Here is a 24059-nt window from a genome sequence, read left to right as displayed (position 1 = left end):
GGCGCCGCCCTGCTTGCCACATTCTGTTCCGGATTCAGCGACAGTAGGGAGAGCTGGTGCCGAGATAGGGTCAGAATCATGGTTTTTAGAGTTAGTGTAGGTCTGCAACTCTTACATCCACAACTCCTGAGAAACCAACAGTCCTTTTTAGGGCTCATTCGTGGGTCCCGATATTGTAGCGTTAGGTAGGCAGGGCGCAGCATATCCACATCAGTGCAAGGCCTGTAGGCACTGTATGTGCGTCCATTGCTCCCACTGCATCCCTCCCAAAGCTCCAAAGCTGTCTGCTGCTGCAGCTTCTTTACTATATCCTAGTTGGATTATTTTCTTCAAAAATTCCCCCCCCCCCCCCCACAAAAAAAACTGTTCTGTGAATCTGAGGCCTGTTGAAAATCATAGTTTGTCAGGCATACGTAGCATAGTTGTGTGTGCTAGCCTTGTTCCACATTTTTTTTGTGTGTTTTAAATTCACCGAAAAAGGCCTCATATCTGCGTGCTCCAAGTTTGGTCATTGTAGGCCGGTGTACTTATTTTTTTGCTGTCTGATCCTCAAATTCTATATAGCACTATTTGGCCTATCAAACAAAAAAAAGGTCACATATTTGCCAGTGTGGTATTTCTGTTACAGCCGTCATTAGGGCTGAGCGAAACGGGTCGTTCATTTTCAAAAGTCGCCGACTTTTGGCAAAGTCGGCGTCTCATGAAACCGAGCCGATCCCAGCGTTGCATCGGCCATGCGGTACGCGACTTTCACGCCAAAGTCGCGTTTCAATGACGCGAAAAGCGCCATTTCTCAGCCAATGAAGGTGAACGCAGAGTGTGGGCAGCGTGATGACATAGGTCCTGGTCCCCACCATCTTAGAGAAGGGCATTGCAGTGATTGGCTTGCTGTCTGCGGCGTCACAGGGGCTATAAAGGGGCATTCCCTCCGACCGCCATCTCACTGCTGCTGCTCTGAGCTTAGGGAGAGGTTGCTGCCGCTTCATTAGAAGCAGGGAGAGCGTTAGGCAGGGTCCATTAACCACCAAACCGCTTGTGCTGTAGCGATTTCCACTGTCCAACACCACCTTCGGTGTGCAGGGACAGTGGAAGCTACATTTTTTTTTTTTCCTCTCAGCGCTGTAGCTCATTGGGCTGCCCTAGAAGGCTCCCTGATAGCTGTATTGCTGTGTGTAAGCCACTGTGCAAACCAACTGCTTTTTTCAAAGCACATATCCTCTTGTTCCTTCCTTTCTGCACAGCTATCTTTTTTGTTTGTCCACACTTTTTATTTAATTTGTGCATCAGTCCACTCCTTATTGCTGCCTGCCATACCTGGCTAAGATTACTGCAGGGAGATAGTAATTGTAGGACAGTTTCTTTTTTTTTTTTTTGTGGGAGATTAAGATTGGCATTTCTGCTAGAGTGCCATCCCTGTGTGTGCCATTTCTCACTCAGTGGGCCATAGAAAGCCTATTAATTTTTTTGCTTGATTTGGGTTCTAAAATCTACCTGAAAAAAAATCACTACATCAATCAGTGGGAGATTAATATTGCCCTTTCTGCTTGTGTGCCACTCCTGACTCCTGTGTGTGCCATCTCTCACTCAGTGGGCCATAGAAAGCCTATTTATTTTTTATTATTTTGTTTCTAAAGTCTCCCTGAAAAAGAAAAAAAAAAGAAAACAGTGGGAGATTAATATTGCCCTTTCTGCTTGTGTGCCACTCCTGACTCCTGTGTGTGCCATCTCTCACTCAGTGGGCCATAGAAAGCCTATTTATTTTTTATTATTTTGTTTCTAAAGTCTCCCTGAAAAAGAAAAAAAAAATAAAACAGTGGGAGATTAATATTGCCCTTTCTGCTTGTGTGCCACTCCTGACTCCTGTGTGTGCCATCTCTCACTCAGTGGGCCATAGAAAGCCTATTTATTTTTTATTATTTGGTTTCTAAAGTCTCCCTGAAAAAGAAAAAAAAAATAAAACAGTGGGAGATTAATATTGCCCTTTCTGCTTGTGTGCCACTCCTGACTCCTGTGTGTGCCATCTCTCACTCAGTGGGCCATAGAAAGCCTATTAATTTTTTTGCTTGATTTGGGTTCTAAAATATACCTGAAAAAAAATCACTACATCAATCAGTGGGAGAAAAATATTGGCCTCAGTCAGGGCTTGTGTGCCACTCCTGACTCCTGTGTGTGCCATCTCTCACTCAGTGGGCCATAGAAAGCCTATTAATTTTTTTGCTTGATTTGGGTTCTAAAATCTACCTGAAAAAAAAATCACTACATCAATCAGTGGGAGATTAATATTGCCCTTTCTGCTTGTGTGCCACTCCTGACTCCTGTGTGTGCCATCTCTCACTCAGTGGGCCATAGAAAGCCTATTCATTTTTTATTATTTTGTTTCTAAAGTCTCCCTGAAAAAGAAAAAAAAAAGAAAACAGTGGGAGATTAATATTGCCCTTTCTGCTTGTGTGCCACTCCTGACTCCTGTGTGTGCCATCTCTCACTCAGTGGGCCATAGAAAGCCTATTTATTTTTTATTATTTGGTTTCTAAAGTCTCCCTGAAAAAGAAAAAAAAAAGAAAACAGTGGGAGATTAATATTGCCCTTTCTGCTTGTGTGCCACTCCTGACTCCTGTGTGTGCCATCTCTCACTCAGTGGGCCATAGAAAGCCTATTTATTTTTTATTATTTGGTTTCTAAAGTCTCCCTGAAAAAGAAAAAAAAAATAAAACAGTGGGAGATTAATATTGCCCTTTCTGCTTGTGTGCCACTCCTGACTCCTGTGTGTGCCATCTCTCACTCAGTGGGCCATAGAAAGCCTATTTATTTTTTATTATTTGGTTTCTAAAGTCTCCCTGAAAAAGAAAAAAAAAATAAAACAGTGGGAGATTAATATTGACATTTGTGCTTGAGTGACAGTCCTGACTCCTGTGTGTGCCATCTCTCACTCAGTGGGCCATAGAAAGCCTATTAATTTTTTTGCTTGATTTGGGTTCTAAAATCTACCTGAAAAAAAATCACTACATCAATCAGTGGGAGAAAAATATTGGCCTCAGTCAGGGCTTGTGTGCCACTCCTGACTCCTGTGTGTGCCATCTCTCACTCAGTGGGCCATAGAAAGCCTATTTATTTTTTATTATTTGGTTTCTAAAGTCTCCCTGAAAAATAAAAAAAAAATAAAACAGTGGGAGATTAATATTGCCCTTTCTGCTTGTGTGCCACTCCTGACTCCTGTGTGTGCCATCTCTCACTCAGTGGGCCATAGAAAGCCTATTTATTTTTTATTATTTGGTTTCAAAAGTCTCCCTGAAAAAGAAAAAAAAAATAAAACAGTGGGAGATTAATATTGACATTTGTGCTTGAGTGACAGTCCTGCGTGTGTGGCATCTCTGTGATTTGGTGCCACAGAAAACAGAGTGTGTAACATTGTGCCTGATTTTCCTTGTGGTCTCACCAACCTGTTAAGGGATATTGAAATCATACTGAAGTTATAGCTCACCGTGTAAGTTGTTTGACAGCAACAAATAAAGTTACTTTGGTTAAGTTTTTAAAACAATGAGGAAGTCTGGTGCAAGAGGTCGTCGTGGCCGTGGGCGTTCATTGTCAGCTGGTAATGATGGTAGTGGTAGTGGAGCATCAGGTGGTCGTGGGGATAAAAATATTCCACCTAAGTCTGGAGCTGTGGAGCCAGTTTCGTCGTCTGGCTACACAAGGCCTCAAACGCTCTCTTTTCTGGGAGTACGAAAACCGCTTTTAAAGGCGGAGCAGCAACAGCAAGTTTTGGCTTACATTGCAGACTCAGCCTCTAGCTCTTTTGCCTCCTCTTCTGAAACTGGTAAATGTAAAAGCAGCGCGTCGCTTGTGGATGTTCACGGTCAGGGACAAGTCGCTTCCTTGTCCTCTTCAGCAAAAACTACAACAAGAGAGAAGGATGCAGCAGGCGACACAACAGGTTACTCCATGGAGCTCTTTACACATACCGTCCCTGGCTTAGAAAGTGAAACATTTAACAGGCCATGCCCATTACAAGTAGATTCTGACATGGAGTGCACTGATGCACAGCCACAGCCAGAGTACTATGCTGCTCCTTTGACTCAGACCACCATATTGCCCTCTCAGGGTACTGATCCACAATCAGACCCTGATGAGACTATGTTGCCCCGCCACGAACGCTATACCACCGACCGACACAGTGACACAGACGAAGTTGCACACGAGCTCGAAGAGGAGGTAATAGATGACCCAGATGTTGACCCCGATTGGCAGCCATTGGGGGAACAGGGTGCAGGCGGCAGTAGTTCAGAAGCGGAGGTGGAGGAGGGGCCGCAGCAGGCATCAACATCGCAACAGGTTCCATCTGCCGGGCCCGTATCTGGCCCAAAACGCATGTCAAAGCCAAAACCTGTTGGAGGACAGCGTGGCCATCCGGTTAAAGCTCAGTCTGCAATCCCTGAAAAGGGATCCGATGCTAGGAAGAGTGCAGTCTGGCATTTTTTTAAACAACATCCAATTGATCAGCGCAAAGTCATCTGTCAAAAATGTTCAACTAGCTTAAGCAGAGGTCAGAATCTGAAAAGTCTCAATACTAGTTGCATGCATAGACACTTAACCACCATGCATTTTCAAGCCTGGACTAACTACCAAATGTCCCTTAAGGTTGTAGCACCCTCGGCCAATGAAGCTAGTCAGCAACGCAACATCCCTTCCGTCACTGTAAGGCCACCATTTTCCGCACCACCGGCAGTATCTGTGCAGGTTTCTTTGCCAGCCAAAAGCAGTCAGGGTCAGGGAATCACCAGTTTTGTAGGAGGAAATATTGCATCTAGGGCACCGGCGGAAACAATACCGTCTCCAACCGTCTCTCAGTCTGCCATGTCCACCGGCACACCCGAAAGTTCCACGATCTCCAGCTCTCCAGTCCAGCTCACCCTACATGAGACTCTGGTTAGAAAAAGGAAGTACTTATCCTCGCATCCGCGTACACAGGGTTTTAACGCCCACATAGCTAGACTAATCTCGTTAGAGATGATGCCCTACCGGTTAGTTGAAAGCGAAGCTTTCAAAGCCCTGATGGAGTACGCTGAACCACGATACGAGCTACCCAGTCGACACTTTTTTTCAAGAAAAGCCATCCCAGCCCTGCACCAGCATGTTAAACAGCGCATCGTCCATGCACTCAGGCAATCTGTGAGTACAAAGGTGCACCTGACTACAGATGCATGGACCAGTAGGCATGGCCAGGGACGTTATGTGTCCATCACGGCACACTGGGTGAATGTGGTGGATGCAGGGTCCACAGGGGACATCAATTTCGGGACAGTTGTGCCTAGCCCACGGTCTAGGAAACAGTTGGCTGTAGGCGTTCGCACCCCCTCCTCCTCCTCCTCGTCCTCCTGCAGAAGCTACAGCTCTTCCACAGACCGCAGTCGGCCAACCACTCCATCGGCAGATGACACTGTTGCACACCAGTGGTCCCATTATGGGCCAGCTACTGGCAAGCGTCAGCAGGCTGTATTGGCTATGAAGTGTTTGGGCGACAACAGACACACCGCAGAAGTTCTGTCCGAGTTCTTGCAACAAGAAACGCAGTCGTGGCTGGGCACAGTAGATCTTGAGGCAGGCAAGGTAGTGAGTGATAACGGAAGGAATTTCATGGCTGCCATCTCCCTTTCCCAACTGAAACACATTCCTTGCCTGGCTCACACCTTAAACCTGGTGGTGCAGTGCTTATTGAAAACTTATCCTGGGTTCTCCGACCTGCTCCTCAAAGTGCGTGGACTTTGCTCACATATCCGACGTTCGCCTGTACACTCCAGCCGTATGCAGACCTATCAGCGGTCTTTGAACCTTCCCCAGCATCGCCTAATCATAGACGTTGCAACAAGGTGGAACTCAACACTGCACATGCTTCAGAGACTGTGCCAACAGAGGCGGGCTGTTATGTTTTTGTGGGAGGATACACATACACGGGCAGGCAGTAGGATGGCAGACATGGAGTTGTCAGGTGTGCAGTGGTCGAAGATACAAGACATGTGTCAAGTCCTTCAGTGTTTTGAGGAATGCACATGGCTGGTTAGTGCAGACAACGCCATAATAAGCATGAGCATCCCCCTAATGCGTCTGCTGATGCAAAGTTTGACGCACATAAAGGATCAGGCGTCTGCACCAGAGGAAGAGGAAAGCCTTGATGACAGTCAGCCATTGTCTGGTCAGGGCAGTGTACAGGACGAGGTAGCGGGCGAAGAGGAGGTGGAGGACAAGGAGGATGATGGGGATGAGTATATTTTTAATGCGGAAGCTTTCCCGGGGGCACTGGAAATTGGTTGCGTGGCAAGGCCGGGTTCTGGTTTTTTGAGGGACACAAGTGACGTAGATTTGCCTGAAACTGCCCCTCAACCAATCACAACCGGAGATTTGACAACTGGAACTTTGGCCCACATGGCGGATTATGCCTTACGTATCCTAAAAAGGGACACACGCATTACGAAAATGATGAACGATGACGATTACTGGTTGGCCTGCCTCCTCGATCCATGCTATAAAGGCAAATTGCAAAATATTATGCCACATGAGAACTTGGAACTAATATTAGCAACCAAACAATCAACTCTTGTTGACCGTTTGCTTCAGGCATTCTCAGCACACAGCGCACGTGATCGTTCTCACACGAGCTCCAGGGGGCAGCAGACTAGGAGTGTTAGGGGTGCACACATCAGAAGTGGCATTTGACAGAGGGGTTTTCTGACCAGGTTGTGGAGTGATTTTGCTATGACCGCAGACAGGACATGTACTGCTGCATCAATTGAAAGTGACAGGCGACAACATTTGTCCAGTATGGTTACTAACTATTTTTCATCCCTTATCGATGTTATCCCTCAACCGTCATTCCCATTTGATTACTGGGCATCAAAATTAGACACCTGGCCAGAATTGGCAGAATATGCATTGCAGGAGCTTGCTTGCCCGGCAGCAAGTGTCCTATCAGAAAGAGTATTCAGTGCTGCAGGTTCAATATTAACCGAAAAAAGGACTCGTCTGGCTACCCAAAATGTTGACAATCTAACATTCATTAAAATGAACCACAACTGGATTTCGAAATCTTTTGCCCCACCTTGCCCGGCCGACACCTAGCTTTCCTATGAAAAGCTCTTGCCTGTGGACTACTGTGAATTACTTTTCTAATGTCTAATTTTCTGCAGCTGATTGTCCAGCATACGACATGTTTACACCTCCCTAAATGGCCAAACTCCCCACACGGGGCCGTGGTATCGAGACTTGGCGCAAGCACCCGTGAGACTGCTGTTTGTCTGAAGAGGTGGGTGTGCTTGCTTTTGGTCGACGGCATTGCTACTGGGTCCCTCATAGTACAATAAAGTGTCTCTGGCGGTGGTGGTGCGCACCCAACGTCAGACACACTGTTGTAACATGAGGGGCCCTGGGCCTGTACCGCCGGCCACAAGAGAGTTCACCCACCCCCAGGTCAAACATTGCTCTACCACTTCCACAGTTATCTCTCACACTTCCACCAATGTTTAGTCTATGCGCTGACATCCTTCCATACCTGCCACTGACAATACCATTGTGTTGACATGTATGATGGTACTTAACATAGTCAGGGGCAGTGTCCTCTATTTACCACAGTAAATACTTTGCGCTAAATTAGTAGGTCTGAAACAACGCAGAGGATCCCACCCCTGAACCTAATGATTGCACCCTTTAGTGTTTTTGTTTTGTTTTAATGCGAGACATTCACATTTAATTGTTGTTTTTGACTACTAACTGGCAGACACTCATTACAATCGGCCTCCGTTGACCAGACCACTGCTGCCCATGTACCCCTGGAAACAATTATAAAGTGCCTACAGCCAGCCCATTTTATTGTGTTAGGCCTTCGAAGCCTGTCTGCGGTCCCTCCTTCCACTAGGCCTCCACTGACCAGACCACTGCTGCCCGTGTACCCCTGGAAACAATTATAAAGTGCCTACAGCCAGCCCATTTTATTGTGTTAGGCCTTCGAAGCCTGTCTGCGGTCCCTCCTTCCACTAGGCCTCCACTGACCAGACCACTGCTGCCCGTGTACCCCTGGAAACAATTACAAAGTGCCTACAGCCAGCCCATTTTATTGTGTTAGGCCTTCGAAGCCTGTCTGCGGTCCCTCCTTCCACTAGGCCTCCACTGACCAGACCACTGCTGCCCGTGTACCCCTGGAAACAATTATAAAGTGCCTACAGCCAGCCCATTTTATTGTGTTAGGCCTTCGAAGCCTGTCTGCGGTCCCTCCTTCCACTAGGCCTCCACTGACCAGACCACTGCTGCCCGTGTACCCCTGGAACCTATTTTACAGTGCCTACAGCCAGCCCATTTTATTATGTTAGGCCTTCGAAGCCTGTCTGCGGTCCCTCCTTCCACTAGGCCTCCACTGACCAGACCACTGCTGCCCGTGTACCCTTGGAACCTATTTTACAGTGCCTACAGCCAGCCCATTTTATCATGTTAGGCCTTCGAAGCCTGTCTGCGGTCCCTCCTTCCACTAGGCCTCCACTCTGACCAGACCACTGCTGCCCGTGTACCCCTGGAACCAATTATAAAGTGCCTACAGCCAGCCCATTTTATATTGTTAGGCCTTCGGAGCCTGTCTGCGGTCCCTCCTTCCACTAGGCCTCCACTGACCAGACCACTGCTGCCCGTGTACCCCTGGAACCTAATTTACAGTGCATAGAGCCTATTTTTTTATTTTTTTAAATATTAATAAAGCCATGATGGACTACGCTGTACCACGCTATGAGCTACCCAGTTGACAATTCTTTTGCGAGAAAAGCCATCCCACCCCTCCACCAGCATGTTAAAGACCGCATTGTCCTTGCATTCTGTCAATCTGTGAGTCCAAAGGTACACCTGACAACAGACACATGGACCTGTAGGCATGGCCACGGAAGGTTACGTGTCCTTTGTGGCGCAATGGGTTAATGTATTGGATGCATGGTCCACACAGGGGACAGCCTGCTAAGTCTATCTGCAGTCCCTAATTCAAGTTGTCCTCAACTGAATACAGCTGAGCTTCTACCTTCTGGCTCTGATTAACTGCTGTATTTTTTAAAATTGGTGGTTCCGGCCTACTAACGGTGTCTGCCCCTCCCTGGTGTTGCCCTCAACTGAATAAAGCTGAGCTTCTACCTTCTGGCTCTGATTAACTGCTGTTTTTTTAAAAATTGTTGGTTCCGGCCTACTAACGGTGTCTGCCCCTCCCTGGTGTTGCCCTCAACTGAATAAAGCTGAGCTTCTACCTTCTGGCTCTGATTAACTGCTGTTTTTTTAAAAATTGGTGGTTCCGGCCTACTAACGGTGTCTGCCCCTGCCTGGTGTTGTCCTCAACTGAATAAAGCTGAGCTTCTACCTTCTGGCTCTGATTAAGTTTTTTTTTTTTTTTTTTTTTTTTTTAATTGCTGGATGGGGCCTAATACCTCTGTTTGCTGCTCCCTGGTGTTTGTCCTCAACTGAATAAAGCTGAGCTTCTACCTTCTGGCTCTGATTAACTGCTGTTTTTTTTTAAATTGGTGGTTCCGGCCTACTAACGGTGTCTGACCCTCCCTGGTGTTGCCCTCAACTGAATAAAGCTGAGCTTCTACCTTCTGGCTCTGATTAACTGCTGTTTTTTTAAAAATTGTTGGTTCCGGCCTACTAACGGTGTCTGCCCCTCCCTGGTGTTGCCCTCAACTGAATAAAGCTGAGCTTCTACCTTCTGGCTCTGATTAACTGCTGTTTTTTTAAAAATTGGTGGTTCCGGCCTACTAACGGTGTCTGCCCCTGCCTGGTGTTGTCCTCAACTGAATAAAGCTGAGCTTCTACCTTCTGGCTCTGATTAACTGCTGTTTTTTAAAAAATGGGTGGTTCCGGCCTACTAACGGTGTCTGCCCCTGCCTGGTGTTGTCCTCAACTGAATAAAGCTGAGCTTCTACCTTCTGGCTCTGATTAAGTTTTTTTTTTTTTTTTTTTTTAATTGCTGAATGGGGCCTAATACCTCTGTTTGCTGCTCCCTGGTGTTTGTCCTCAACTGAATAAAGCTGAGCTTCTACCTTCTGGCTCTGATTAACTGCTGTTTTTTTAAAAATTGGTGGTTCCGGCCTACTAACGGTGTCTGCCCCTGCCTGGTGTTGTCCTCAACTGAATAAAGCTGAGCTTCTACCTTCTGGCTCTGATTAAGTTTTTTTTTTTTTTGAAATTGCTGGATGGGGCCTAATACCTCTGTTTGCTGCTCCCTGGTGTTTGTCCTCAACTGAATAAAGCTGAGCTTCTACCTTCTGGCTCTGATTAACTGCTGTTTTTTAAAAAATTGGTGGTTCCTGCCTACTAACGGTGTCTGCCCCTGCCTGGTGTTGTCCACAACTGAATAAAGCTGAGCTTCTACCTTCTGGCTCTGATTAACTGCTGTTTTTTAAAAAATTGGTGGTTCCGGCCTACTAACGGTGTCTGCCCCTGCCTGGTGTTGTCCTCAACTGAATAAAGCTGAGCTTCTACCTTCTGGCTTTCGGCCTATACTATCAGATATTAAACTGCATTTGGCCTACTAGTGTGGTTGGGCCCTTGAAACAGTGTCTGCTGCTCTTGGGTTTGCTACTCCACTGAACAAAGCAATGCCGCCTGTTTAGTCCTGTTACCAATTTTGAACTGCATTTAGCCTACTTTATTCTTTAACCCTATATCTGTTTCCTCTTCATCCTGCCCATTGCCCAGCCACTGCTAGATGAGTCTGCTGGTACATTGACCTAGACCACTACATTCCCCTTGCACTCTACACAGCCAGAATCTGACCCTGCTGAAAGTAAGGTTCCCCTTCCCGCATGTTATACCACCTTACACAGGGACAAAGAGGAAGGTGCAGATGAAACTGCAGGTTCCTTCATCAGGTGGGGGGGCATACTCGTTGGCGACGTCACTGGCACAGGGCCCCTCAGAGTACGCAAAAGTGTCGCTGCTGGTGAGAGGCGCCCCCGCCATGCAAACACACCGCCGTACTTTGAGGGGCCCTGTGCCAGTGCCAATGCGAACGAGTGGGCCCCCCTGCTTGCTCAGGATCACAGCACTTGCAACGTTGAAATACTTACCTCTCCCTGCTCCACCGCCGTGACGTAGTCCGCATTTCCTGGGCCCACGAAAAACTTGAGCCAGCCCTACTCCCCCCACAACTTTTGCCAAATGACCCCCAATTTCCAATGCCCAACTATTATTATAAAGTTAATTAAGATTGACAAGCTTCAGAAACAAGAATGGATGTTTTTGGCATTAAAATGGGCACTGTAGGTGTTTTCCTGGCCTCCACTCACTGCCGACTATGCTTCCCCATTGACTTGCATTGGGTTTCGTGTTTCGGTCGATCCCCGACTTTCAGCGATAATCGGCCGACTGCACTCGACTCGACTCTGGACAAAGTCGGGTTTCACAAAACCCGACTCGATCTTAAAAAAATGAAAGTCGCTCAACCCTAGCCGTCATATATCAGGGTGCTCCAAGTTTGGTCATTGTAGGCCGGTGTACTTATATTTTGGCAGTCTGATACTCAAATTCTATACAGTACTATTTGGCCTATCAAACCAAAAATAATGCCACATATTTGCCAGTGTGGTATTTCCGTTACAGCCGTCATATATCAGGATGCTCCAAGTTTGGTCCTTGTAGGCCGGAGTACTTATTTTTTTGTGTCTGATCCTCAAATTCTATACAGCACTATTTGGCCTATCCAACCAAAAAAAGGCCACATATTTGCCAGTTTGGTATTTCCGTTACAGCCGTCATATCAGGGTGCTCCAAGTTTGCTCATTGTAATGAGGTACATATGACAGTGCAGCAGGGCTGGCCATGCTGCCAATGTGTAAAAAAAAAGGAGCACTGAGTACAATATGCATATTGTGAAGTGGATTTTCATAGGCCCATCCAGTATGTGGGTTCCAAGGCTTAATGGGGGTGCATATGATTATGCAGCAGGGCTGGCCTTGCTGCCAATGTGTAAAACAAAGTAGTACAGGAATATAAAATGCGTATTGTGAAGTGGATTTTCATGGGCCCATCCAGTATGTGGGTTCAAAGGCTTATTGGGGTGCATATGAATTGGTAGCAGGGCAGGCCTTGATTTCAATGCAACACTTTTTCAGGAGTCCCCCCCTGGACATCTTATCACAGAGGTATTGTGGTGCATCGTAATTCTGGGCAGCCCATCCACTCACAGCATAGGCTACAACAGGTTAGGAGACTCACTGTTTCATAATAGCCCTTTAAGAAGATTAATGCCACCTGATGCACCATTACAAATAGGCTCTGTGACTTTAAGAGTCCCTCCTTCGTAAATGAAACAAGATGGGTCTGCTTATGTGTCACACACCACATGGCCAGGTAGGGTTGTTAAATGTTACAATGACATTTCCCAGTGAATGCATTTGTAGTGGTTGAAAGCAATGTTAAAGTTGAAAAACGCTGCGTCTGAACTAAGCCTAAGTGGGGGAGGAAATTTTCAGTCTGGGGTTAAATATTTGGCCTTACAGGCAAGTCATTAACCTGCAAAGGATGTACCTTGACATATTTTCAAGCAAAACCCGTTTTGGTTTCATTTTAATATGTTTTTGTGGCACTGGGAAAAATGGCATGAATCTCGGAAAAAAATTGATTAAAGCTGTGAACTAGGAGTCAGGAATGCTTCCAGGGGCGTTCCCCATGAGGTTCCTGTGTCATTTGAGCAGTGTTTCCATCATTTTCTGACGTTTTTAGACCTTAAAAGGACCCCCAGGGGGGATCGCGGTAAAAATACTTGGTTCTCCCAAAGACTTACATTGGGCTCGTTGTTCTGGCCGAGTATCCGAGTATTCCAATTTGCTTGACTCGAGCAACGAGAACCCAAGCATTTTAGTGCTCGCCCATCACTAGTCCCTATTACTGCACCTGCTGTGTGGTTCTCTGTGCCCTCTATATTCTAATGCAACCCTCTATAATATAGTAATGCCGGGTGCAAGTGCCCTAGAAAACAGTGCCCATATTTTGCCCCCTAGAAAGTAATATTGCCTTGTGTGCCCCTTTGATAGTCACAGTAACCTGAGTTACCCTCTAACAATAGGTGCCCACTTAATATGGAATAATGTCCCGAGTCTCCCCCTCTTACAGCTCCCCTATACACAGTATAATGCTCTTTTATACAAGTTATAATGCCCCCTCACTGTATAGCACCACCCATACAGTATGCTGACCCCTTAGTAGCCTCCAAACTGATGGCTCCAACACTGTAAGATGACCCCCTCACTGTAATCTCCACACTGCATTATGGCCCCTTAGATAGCCTCCATATAGTATAATGCACCAGATATTCCTCAATATAGTATAATGCACTCCCCATAGAGCTTCATATAGTATAATGCACTCCCCATAGGCCTACTCTCTATTGTATAATGCACCCCATAGGCAGACTCTGTAGCATAAGGCGGCCCCATAGGCAGACTGTAGCACGAGGCAGCCCCACATAGGCAAACTCTGTAGTATAAGACAACACTCCATAGGCAGACTCTGTAGTATAAGGCAGCACCCGATAGGCAGACTCTGTAGTGTAAGGCAGCACCCCATATGCAGATTATGTCGTATATGGCAGCCCCATAGGCAGACTCTATAGTATAAGGTGGCACCCCATAGGCAGACTCTGTAGTATAAGGCAGCACCCCATAGGCAGACTCTGTAGTATAAGGCAGCCCCCATAGGCAGACTCTGTGGTATAAGGCAGCCCCATAGGCAGACTCTATAGTATAAGGCAGCACACCATAGGCAGACTGTAGTATAAGGCAGACAACTATAGGCAGACTCTATAGTATAAGGCAGCGCCCCATAGGCAAATTCTGTAATATAAGGGTATGTGCACATGTGGCGGATTCCACTGCAGATTTTTCCATGTGGATTCAGCAGAATCTGCAGGTAAAATGACCTGCGTTTTACCTCCGGATTCTCTGCGGATTTTGTGCAGATTTTTCTTGTGTTTTTACACCTGCAGATTCCTATAATGGAAAAGGTGCAAAAACGCTGCGGATTCCACACAAAGAATTGACATGCTGCGGAAAATAAACCGCTGCGTTTCTGCATGGAATTTTCCACAGCATGGGCACAGCAGATTTGGTTTTCCATGGTACTGTGCACCATATGGAAAACTGTTGTGGATCTGCAGAGCCAAATCCACTGCGGATCCACAGCCAAACCCACATGTGCACATACCCTAAGACAGCACCCCATAGGCAGACCCTGTAGTATAAGACAACACCCCATAGGCAGACTCTGTAGTATAAGGCAGCCCCCATAGGCAGACTCTATAGTATAAGGCAGCACACCATAGGCAGACTCTGTAGTATAAGGCAGCACCCCATAGGCAGACTCTGTAGTGTAAGGCAGCACCCCTTAGGCAAACTCTGTAGTATAATGCTGCACCCCCATAGGCAGACTCTATATTGCATAAGGCAGCCCCCTATAGGCAGACTCTATAGTATAAGGCAGCACCCCATAGGTAGACCCTGTAGTATATGGCAGCACCTCATAGGCAGACTCTGTAGTATAAGGGTATGTGCACACGTTGCGGATTCCATTGGGGATTTTTCCATGCAGATTCTGCAGAATCCGCAGGTAAAATTACCTGCGTTTTACCTGCGGGTTTTCTGCGGATTTTGTGCAGATTTAGCCTGTGTTTTTACACTTGCGGATTCCTATAATGGAATATAGAGAATTGACATGCTGTGAAAAATAAACCGCTGTGTTTCTGTGCAGAATTTTCCGCAGCATAGGCAAAGTGGATTTGGTTTTCCATAGGTTTACATGGTACTGTACACCGCATGGAAAACTGATGCGGATCCGCAGGGCCAAATCCACTGCAAATCTGCATCCAAATCCGCAACGTGCGCACATACCCTAAGACAGCACCCCATAGGCAGACTCTGTAGTTTAAGCTGTGCTATAAATTTACAATGAGTCGATTGGAGGGGGATATAAAAACCATGAACAAGAAAAGTTAGTGTATGGTACTTGCTCATTATTTGGTTAAATAAAAAGTTGTCCTAAGATTAAGTTTTTGTCTGCAGTAGCATTACAGATTAGACGAAATATTGGACCATTTAACATCAAACTGTACTAATGCAAATTTTATCAGAACCACCAATTGTGCCTTAAATTTACAAACAAAAAAAATAAAACACAGAATATCTGGACCCAACTGTATTTATTTTCTTTGAGTGAGAGGAAACCTGGTTATCATAGGCAATAAATCTTGCTTTTCTCTAACAGTTTTGAAACAAGAAGTGTCGATGTTTTGTTCGAAAGCCTTGGTAAGGCCAGTTTTAAAGGGACCCTGTCTGCAGGATTATGCATAGTAGCCTACACACAGTGTCAGGTCGGCGCCATTATACTGAAAAAACTGATGCCTTGGTTTAGGAAATCCGTCTTGTGGCTGTTTCTTAATCTTTATTTTCAGTTTTGTGCTAATGATATGCTTGTGTCCTATGTGGTGCTCTGATTATATATTCATAATGCAGCCTGCTGACTGGTCACTGATCCCTCACTGACCCGCCCCCTATTTTACATAATGAATCTTAGGCTAGCACATACTGAATGAAAACAATGCTTCTGCAGGCAGGTGACGGCCGTGGCACCAGCGCTGCGGCATAATCGCATTGTTACTGTGCACTTATCACCCTGCAAATTTACTTGCGCGAGGTAAAAAAAAAAAAAAAAAGTTATTTTGAAAATGGCTACGGGGCGCCTGCACAGTAGCAGCTATCGGTTTGTATAGAGATCATTAGCTCCTGTTGAGCAGGTGCTGGCGGAGCCATCTTGCTAGAGAAGAAAAAAAATTCCTCCAAGAGGGCGCCACCCGTGCCTGCACAGTAGCAGCTCTTGGAGATCACCAGCATGCGCCAGCAGAAGTGTTTTGTTTTTATGTTCAGTATGTGATGGGATTCATTATGCAAACTAGGGGGCGTGTCAGTGAATGATCAGTGACCTGTCAGCAGTCTGCAATATGAATACCTAATCAGAGCACCACATACACCAACCCCGCCTTAGGACACGATCATATCATTAACCCCTTCACGCCGCTGCCCTTTTTCATTTTTGCATTTTCGTTTTTCGCTCCCCTCCTTCCCAGAGCCATAGCTTTTTTTATTTTTCCGTCAATATGGTCATGTGAGGGCTTATTTTTTGCGGGACGAGTTGTACTTTTGAACGACACCATTGATTTTACCATGTCTTGTACTAGAAAAAGGGAAAAAAATTCCAAGTGTGGTGAAATTGCAAAAAATGTGCAATCCCACACTTGTTTTTTGTTTGGCTTTTTTGCTAGGTTTACTAAATGCTAAAACTGACCTGCCATTATGATTCTCCAGGTCATTACGAGTTCATAGACACCTAACACGTCTAGGTTATTTTTTATCTGAGTGGTGAAAAAATTCGAATTTTTTTTCTCACTACGCTGTTTAGCGATCAGGTTAATACTTTTTTTTTTTTTTATTGATAGATCGGGCGATTCTGAACACGGCGATACCAAGCATGGGTAGGTTTGATTTTTTTATTGTTTTATTTATATATTTTTTCATATTTTTAAAAACTTTTGCCATACTTCAATAGCCTCTATGGGAGGCTAGAAGCTGGCACAACTCGATCGGCTCAGCTACATAGCAACAATCATCAGATCGCTGCTATGTAGCTGAATTGCAGACTTGCTATGCGCGCCGACCACAGGGTGGTGCTCACAGCAGGCCGGCATCAGTAACCATAGAGGTCTCCAGGACCTCTATGGTTACTAAACTGACGCATCGCTGACCCCCGATCATGTGACGGGGACGGCAATGCGTTCTTTTCCGGCCACGTGGCCGGAAGCAGTAGTTAATTACCGCTTTCAGCGTTTGACAGCGGCATGTAACAGGTGGATCGCTATTCCACGCACATGTCAGCTGTACATAACAGCTGACATGTCGCGACTTTGATGTGGGCTCAACGCCGGAGCCCACATCAAAGGGAGAGACACGACATGCGCCGTACTAGTACAGGTCATGTCGTGAAGGGGTTAATAGTGATAATGAGCGAATATACTCGTTGCTCGGGTGATCTCAGAGTATTCGTTATTGCTCGGAGATAAGGTTTTCATTGCCTCAGTTCATTAATACAAAACTGAAGATAAAAAGATTAAGAAACAGCCACAAGACAGATATCAACCAAGGTATCATTTTATTCAGTATAACAGCACCGACCTTACACGGTGTGTAGGTTAGGGCTGTCCCACACGTCCAGATAATTCCGGTACCGGAATAAATCGGTACCGGAGTTATCCGTGTCCGTGTGCCTGGGAACTCACGGAGGCCATACGTGAGGCACACGTGTGCCGCCCGTATGGCGAGTGGGTACCACACGGAGCGTGTGGTACCCACTCTGCATGGTGCTGAAGCTGCGATTCATATCCTCTCTGCAGTAGCGTTTGCTGCAGAGAAAATATGAAAAATAGTGTTAAAAATAAAGATTTAGGTGTCCTAACCCTGCCACCCCACCCCCTGTGCGCCCCCCCGCTGGTCAGAAAATACTCACCCGGGTCCCCCGTCGGCTGTCGCTCCTTCCTGGTCTGGCCGCGGCTTCCTGCATGCGGTCACGTGGGCCCGATCATTTACAGTCATGAATATGTGGCTCCACCTCCCATAGGGGCGGAGCCGACTATTCATGATTGTAAATGATCGGCCCCACGTGACCGCATACAGTAGGAGGCGCGGCCAGACCAGGAAGGAGCGGGTAAGTATTTTCTGACCAGCGGGGGGGCGCACAGGGGGTGGGGGGGCGGCGGACACATGGATCTTTATTTTTAACACTATTCTTCATATTTTCTCTATAGCAAACGCTGCTACAGGGAAGATATGAATACCGGCTTCAGCACCATGTGGGGGGGACAGCGCTTACTGTAGCGCTGTCTCCTGCACGCACACGGACCCCAGACGGAGAATGTCCGTGTGAGGTCCGTGTTTTACGCGGACCCATTGACTCTATTGGGTCCGTGTAAAACGTGCGCTCCCACGAACACTGACATGTCTCCGTGTTTGGCACACGGAGACACGGTCCGCAAAAAATTAATGACATCTGAACAGATGCATTGATTTTTATGGGTCTACGTGTGTCAGTGTCTCCGGTACGTGAGGAAACTGTCACCTCACGTACCGGAGCCACTGACGTGTGAAACCGGCCTTACTGTGTGCAATCCTGCTGGCAGGTTCCCTTTAAGGGAACCTGTTACATGAAAATTTTTTTATTAACCTGCAGATTTGAAGTTAATCTTCAGTTTAATAGCATTCTGAACGCAGCTGTGGCCTTCAGTCACGGAGGTGGTGCCGGTTCCGTCTCCTCTCTATGTATAGAGTTCGGGCAGCTATAACCGCTCCCCCAGCACTGATGGAAAGCTGGCCCTAATGAGTTGCAGTCAGTCATAACTGGGGACATGATTATAGCAATGACCAAACCCACAACGGCTCCTCACCTGTGTCTGACACCTGAATGCTACCGGAGAAATAGTTAGTTTCCTCCCAGCACTTCCAAGTGGTGGCATTGGGCAGGTTCAGAAGGTTTTTTTTTTTATGTGACAGGTTCCCTTTAATGAGTCTCAGGTCTCCTGACTTAACTGTCTCAGCCACATAGCACATATGAAACCTACCAATGTGTCTCAAATGCATAAAAAAAATAGGGATGAGTGAATAGCTTCGGCTAACTCCTACAGATCTATCACTTACCGAATAACTGCATCAGACACCTGGAGCGCTCCTGATCAGCTGCGTGTGTTGTATGACAGTCAACACTTGCATGGAGAGCCTGTGTGTTGTGACTGTCACACCGGTGCGGTGCCAAACTGCTGATTATCGGGAGCGCTCCAGGTATCCATGTTACAGATGCAGCTATTTGGGAAGCACTATAGCTGTTCGGATAAGGAGTTAGCAGAAGCTATTCACTCATCCCTAATAAGGAACCATGGCCGTACCTTGAGATAAAAAAAAAAAAAGCTGCCAATGTTACGTTTTTCTGTATGTGCTCAACAGCCCAAAAATGGTTAATTGTAACGAAGTAATGACTTTGCATCAACCGTTCACACCCTATTGATGAATTTGGCGTAACATCAGCAAATACCAAAAGACAAAAAACCTCAAATGAGAGCAGGGCTATTGACTTACAGCTAGTCTAAGACTGCATACCTTTAGTAGTCACATTACTGCCCTAAATATCCCACTGCTTGAATTGATTTTTAAAGCCAAGGTCTGTAGCAAGTAGATACATTTCTTAATTAGGCCCAAATCCTGGTTCAGCAGTAAGCCAGGCAGACATATGCTCCAGCTCTATAACCGTGTATGGCTCATTGCTTCAAATGTGAACAAAACCTACCTTGAATATAATTTTCTACTTCATGACTGTTCACCAATTGACATGTAGTCAACAAGCTGACGATTTGCTTGCAGAATTGTCGGCAACTTTGTTCCATATATTGGCGGCACAAACTTCCATAAAGAATGTGCCTTACCTTTAATATATTAGTCAGGAAACCTGAGGCCATTCTACAATACTTTATGCATCATTTAGTCTTTTCAGTTTTGTGCTAAACTGCGTTACTTCAGGTCTTGTGACACCACAAGAGTGGACTTCAAATTATCCGTACAAGAGTGCAGACTGCTGTATAAAAAATGGACTGAGGTCAGAACGCATGGACTGGTCAGTGGCTCTCCTGATTCATGGCCTTCTGGTCAGGAGAGCCACCGACCAGTCAAGCACTGCGTTTCGGTTTATAGATGTTTCACTGCGCCCCAAGCTTGAATACTTGCATAGAAGGGGGCATGCAGACATCCATGCAACAGGGACAGAGTATGGACCAGTTGCTGGACTTGAGCAAGACAGCCTCAAGTAGTCACATTCAGGTTGTCAGTCCTTAGCCAGTCTGTGCTTGAACCATGCTGCACGGGTGTCTGTATGAGCCCATTAGGGAAGAGGAGAGTGGAAATTCATGTTGTGTCATACATTTTCCCTTGAGTGGCATTTTCCAAAGCCCCCCAGCAACATACGAATGTGTCTGAAACATTAACATCATATCCCCAGCACTCAAGCAGGGAATGGGTAGTAATTATAAGTTGAGGAGCAGATCCTTAAACTCCAAGTAGTGTCTATAAAACTCAGCAATGCCATTAATGTTCACAATTATCTAGAGGTCTAGAGACGTGAGACCAGAAATATCAGAGCCATCTCAAAACAGGTTATTAAACTTCTCCCAACATTGTAAAGCCCCACCTCCCCAACAAAAGTTAAATATTTGGCACGTATGCCTCAAGACTAGAGACAAGCCATCCGGTGTCAGTAATTAGGTTAGCAAGTGTCATTTTGGTAGTTGGAGCCTTCATCCGTGCACACAGACTACTGGCTGACCACAGCCTACTAACAAAGGCTACAGAGATTAGTCATGGTACATGTCTGCAGCATGTTGCAAGATCAGGATTCTCAAAACTGTTAGTAACAAAAAAAAAAACAAAAAACACACACAACTAAACACACGTTTGGTGCGAGAAAAGTAACTAGGATTCATAGAGGCATTACAGTAGATTAAACACTTTTTGCAAGTTTAGCGTTCTGCCTGTAGCCACTTACCTTTGTGTGTCACCCAGCCCCTACCTCCTCATCACAAAGGAAGGTCCAGCTCCATGATATCCATGAAAATTTTATGCATAAATGCATTAAAAAACCTTTTAGATACAAATTGAAAAATGTCACAAGCCCGCTATGAGGTATATAGTAGCATATGCATTTCAAACCTTGCAATGATTAAGAACCGCACGTGCTACTATACATCTCCTCAAAGAGGACTTGAGACATTTATGCAGATTTTAGCTAAAAGTTTTTAATTATGAATAAAAAATAATTTTGGACATCATGGAGCTGGACCTTCCTTCATGATCGATTGGTTTTCCATGCTCCAGATTCCCGTCTACATGTGGGTGAGCTGACAACATTTTTTCCCCTCCCTCACTACAGTGGTTTAAGTTATGGGAAACATTTACAGAATGAAAAAAAATAATCCCAAGTCAGATGAAGTTAATAGGCCAGTATGTATGGAACAACTTTAGGTTAAACATTCTATGACTACTCCCAAGTGAAATACCCTGCATGGAAAAAAAAAAAAAGAAAAAAAAAAAAAAGTCCCCCTCCCCTAGTATTAATTGCCACAGACTGGATTAGAAACTAACATATCATACAAAGTGGGTGGGTAAGGCAGACTACACCAGTTAACATCCCTCACTACTTACTAGAATAGCAAAAGGAAGGAAGAAAAAAAATAAAATAAAAATCAGTACCGTCACATGGCCGGTCAGCGCGGCACAAAAGAATAAATTAGGTTTGATGAAAATGTAACATCACCATGGGAAACTGAGCGCCCTTTGTTTTACCCACACGTCTCCTCCAGCGGGGACTTGGCAAAGATAGAAAAATAAACACGAATCAGAAAATATTTTATACTTTTTATTTGCATATTGAAAAAAATTGTGCATTCCAATAATTCAAATCATTTTGAACAAAAAAAATGGCACTCGATTTGACCGCATTTTACAGCTCGCCGGACCTTGGTGCAGCTTTCCAATCAACTCATCACCCATGTGTCTGGATATCTGTAGTTCCACTCAGATCCGCCTTTCATCGTGCAAGGTCGTTCATGCTACCAAAACCAAAGCCAGCCGGACAGGCAGATGGAGAGGCAGCGCCTTCAGTCAGAGTTCAGTAGTTCTTTATTAACTTTCCTGTCGGTGTAACGGGGGCAGCACAGTAAACGTTTTTCCAACCTCTTTGTATCTTAGTTATTTCTTACAAAGTTAAACAGCTAAAAAGAAAAATAAGAAGGCAATGCTTGTGGAATGTACAGTGCATATTGGGGTGATGGGGTTCATTAGGATTCAGACGCTTGTTTCTCTTGTTCAATTGCTGGGGGGGAAAAAAAAAAAAAAAAATGAATAAAAAACCTCATTAATATTTGTCAGCCATAAAATGTTTATTTACAATTCAGAGAAAAAGCTGAGTATTTAAATAAATATAATATACTCACTTTCTTTAGAAGGAAGTGGATTTTTCTCTTGCGTTTCTGTCTTTTTCAGCTTGGCCTTATCAAATTTCTCAATCTCAGCCATATCTGGTTTGTCAGACATTTTGTAGGGTGATCTGCACAAAGGAGAGAAAAGAATGAATGTTAGAGCGCCACCGTGCCTGCACTGAAAAAAGTGTCACTCGATACAGTGGCTGCCACGCCCTCGTGCCCCCTCACATTTGGGAAACTTAATAGCCAGGACTTTAAGGGTTACTTCTAATAATCCCAAATCACATTATAGCCAAAATTAAAAAAATAAAACTATAAAATAAAATGCAGCAACACCATCTCCATAAAGTAACAACATAATGACCTAATCAATAATCTGGATGCATGCCAGGGTATGTTAATGGGGGTGAGCAAGCATGGTGGGCAGCAGTCCCTTGCTGGCAGATGAAGTCATGCATTCTTCCTTTCTTACAAAGGGCTGCAGCTAACTCAAGGAGCCTTAACCACCGCCCTATTCCTCAGCAACCCCCACTCTTCAGCAGAGCAGCGACATACCTCATTCCAATGAATGTTATTCTAAGGAATCAGAATAGGGTTTTATTTTTCCTTTTTCAGCTATTGTCATAACCTCGCCTTTACACAACAGAACTAAGACAATCTAGACATTCTATAGCCATCTGCTTAATGCTAGGGATCAGTTACTGGCAAAAAAAATTATATATATATATATATATATATATATATATATATATATATATATATATATATATATATATATATATATATATACACACAATTTTTTTTAACCACAGGAAGATAACTGGGAGATTGAAATGTATATGCAAATCCAAGAACGTACCATACAATACAAGGACAAAAGGAAGCAAAATCCTCTACTGGACCGCAAAAGGTCAAACAATAAAACCTATAACACAAGCAACACCGTCCAAACAAAGCACGTTAACCAACACAATGGAAATTGGGCAGAAAATCTCCAATCTACTTACCAGCAACACAACGCACACGCAGCAGAGCTCCTTACAGATGCAGCCTTGAGTGGGAGAGGAGAGCCCTGCTCCTGCTTTTATACAATCTCCTCTATGCAAATGAGGAGTGATGTCATCCCCCTGTAACTCTTTGTTGCCCTTGCCTTCCTATTCTCTTACATTGCCTTCTATTATATTAATAAGACGACACAGCCGAGCCCTGGTTGTGCATTCTGTAATGTTTCTGTACAGCCATGCAGAACTTTAGGCGAGGCGATGGCTGCTGTTTAGCGGAAGCCTTAAAAATGCAGAGTATTGTTTGATGCGACGTGTTATTAAAGGAACAATGTGCTGCTGCTTCGTATTTTCAGGCCATGCTGTTTCATTTTCCAGCACTGCAGGCCTAGCTCTGGATCCAAGGAGGGGGAATCATAGATGTAACACTCTGAATATGTATAGTGCTGCAATAAAGGAGAAAAAAAGATATTTTGAGTTGAAACCAGCAGCAGAAAGAAGAAGTGACCATTCCATTTCTTTTTTTTATTTTATATCTGCTCATAAAATATTTGCTCTTTATGAGGCTTCTGGTGGAGGTTGCTCAAGACCTCTGCAGCTTGTCTCTGGTTAGGATCATTGATGGATCCCACATGTTGGGTTTTTTTGGAACCTCAAAAGGTTTTATCTTTTGCTTTGCAGATTCCTCCAGCTCTGCAGAGGTTAATAAATGCAATACTGTGGTAAAGGAGTAGTTAGACAGGAAACAAGCTTCCTGTTCTCATATTAGCTGTAAAAAAAAAAAAAAAAAAGAGGCAATGTAATCCACCGCTACCTCAATATAACACTACACAGCTGTCACAGCGCCATATAATGTAGGTGAGCATTGGAGGCAGGGTGGGGTGTTCCAGCATTCCCACCAGTCCTCTGTGGGCCTACTAGGTAAGGTGCTGGCAATGTCTGCTTCACCAGGCGCGGTCTTTAAAAAAAAAAAGATGGTCGGCAGG

At 45.1% G+C, this 24059-nt stretch overlaps 1 protein-coding gene across 1 annotated transcript; it reads right to left on the bottom strand.

Annotated features, from left to right (window-relative positions):
- Window positions 1-21494: 21494 nt before the first annotated feature.
- TMSB4X (thymosin beta 4 X-linked) lies at window positions 21495-23229 on the bottom strand. The gene is made up of 3 exons (XM_077296719.1): window positions 23080-23229; window positions 22085-22197; window positions 21495-21963 (listed from the first exon to the last, which is right to left on the bottom strand). Exons 2-3 carry the CDS (start codon window positions 22182-22184, stop codon window positions 21929-21931), a joined length of 135 nt encoding a protein of 44 aa, XP_077152834.1. The 5' UTR covers window positions 22185-22197; window positions 23080-23229; the 3' UTR covers window positions 21495-21928.
- Window positions 23230-24059: the final 830 nt, after the last annotated feature.

Source organism: Ranitomeya variabilis, chromosome 3, assembly GCF_051348905.1.
Source record: "Ranitomeya variabilis isolate aRanVar5 chromosome 3, aRanVar5.hap1, whole genome shotgun sequence".
Lineage (NCBI taxonomy): Eukaryota > Metazoa > Chordata > Amphibia > Anura > Dendrobatidae > Ranitomeya > Ranitomeya variabilis.
The sequence above is the reverse complement of the archived record's forward strand: the minus strand, read 5'-3'. Positions and strand labels throughout refer to the sequence as shown.

Excerpts from the sequence above, each read along its gene's own strand:
- TMSB4X (XM_077296719.1), bottom strand. The coding sequence starts at position 22,184 with ATGTCTGACAAACCAGATATGGCTGAGATTGAGAAATTTGATAAGGCC. Across the intron at positions 21,964-22,084 it reads TCCACTTCCTTCTAAAGAAA|CAATTGAACAAGAGAAACAA; the intron begins GTGAGTATATTA and ends TTTCCCCCCCAG.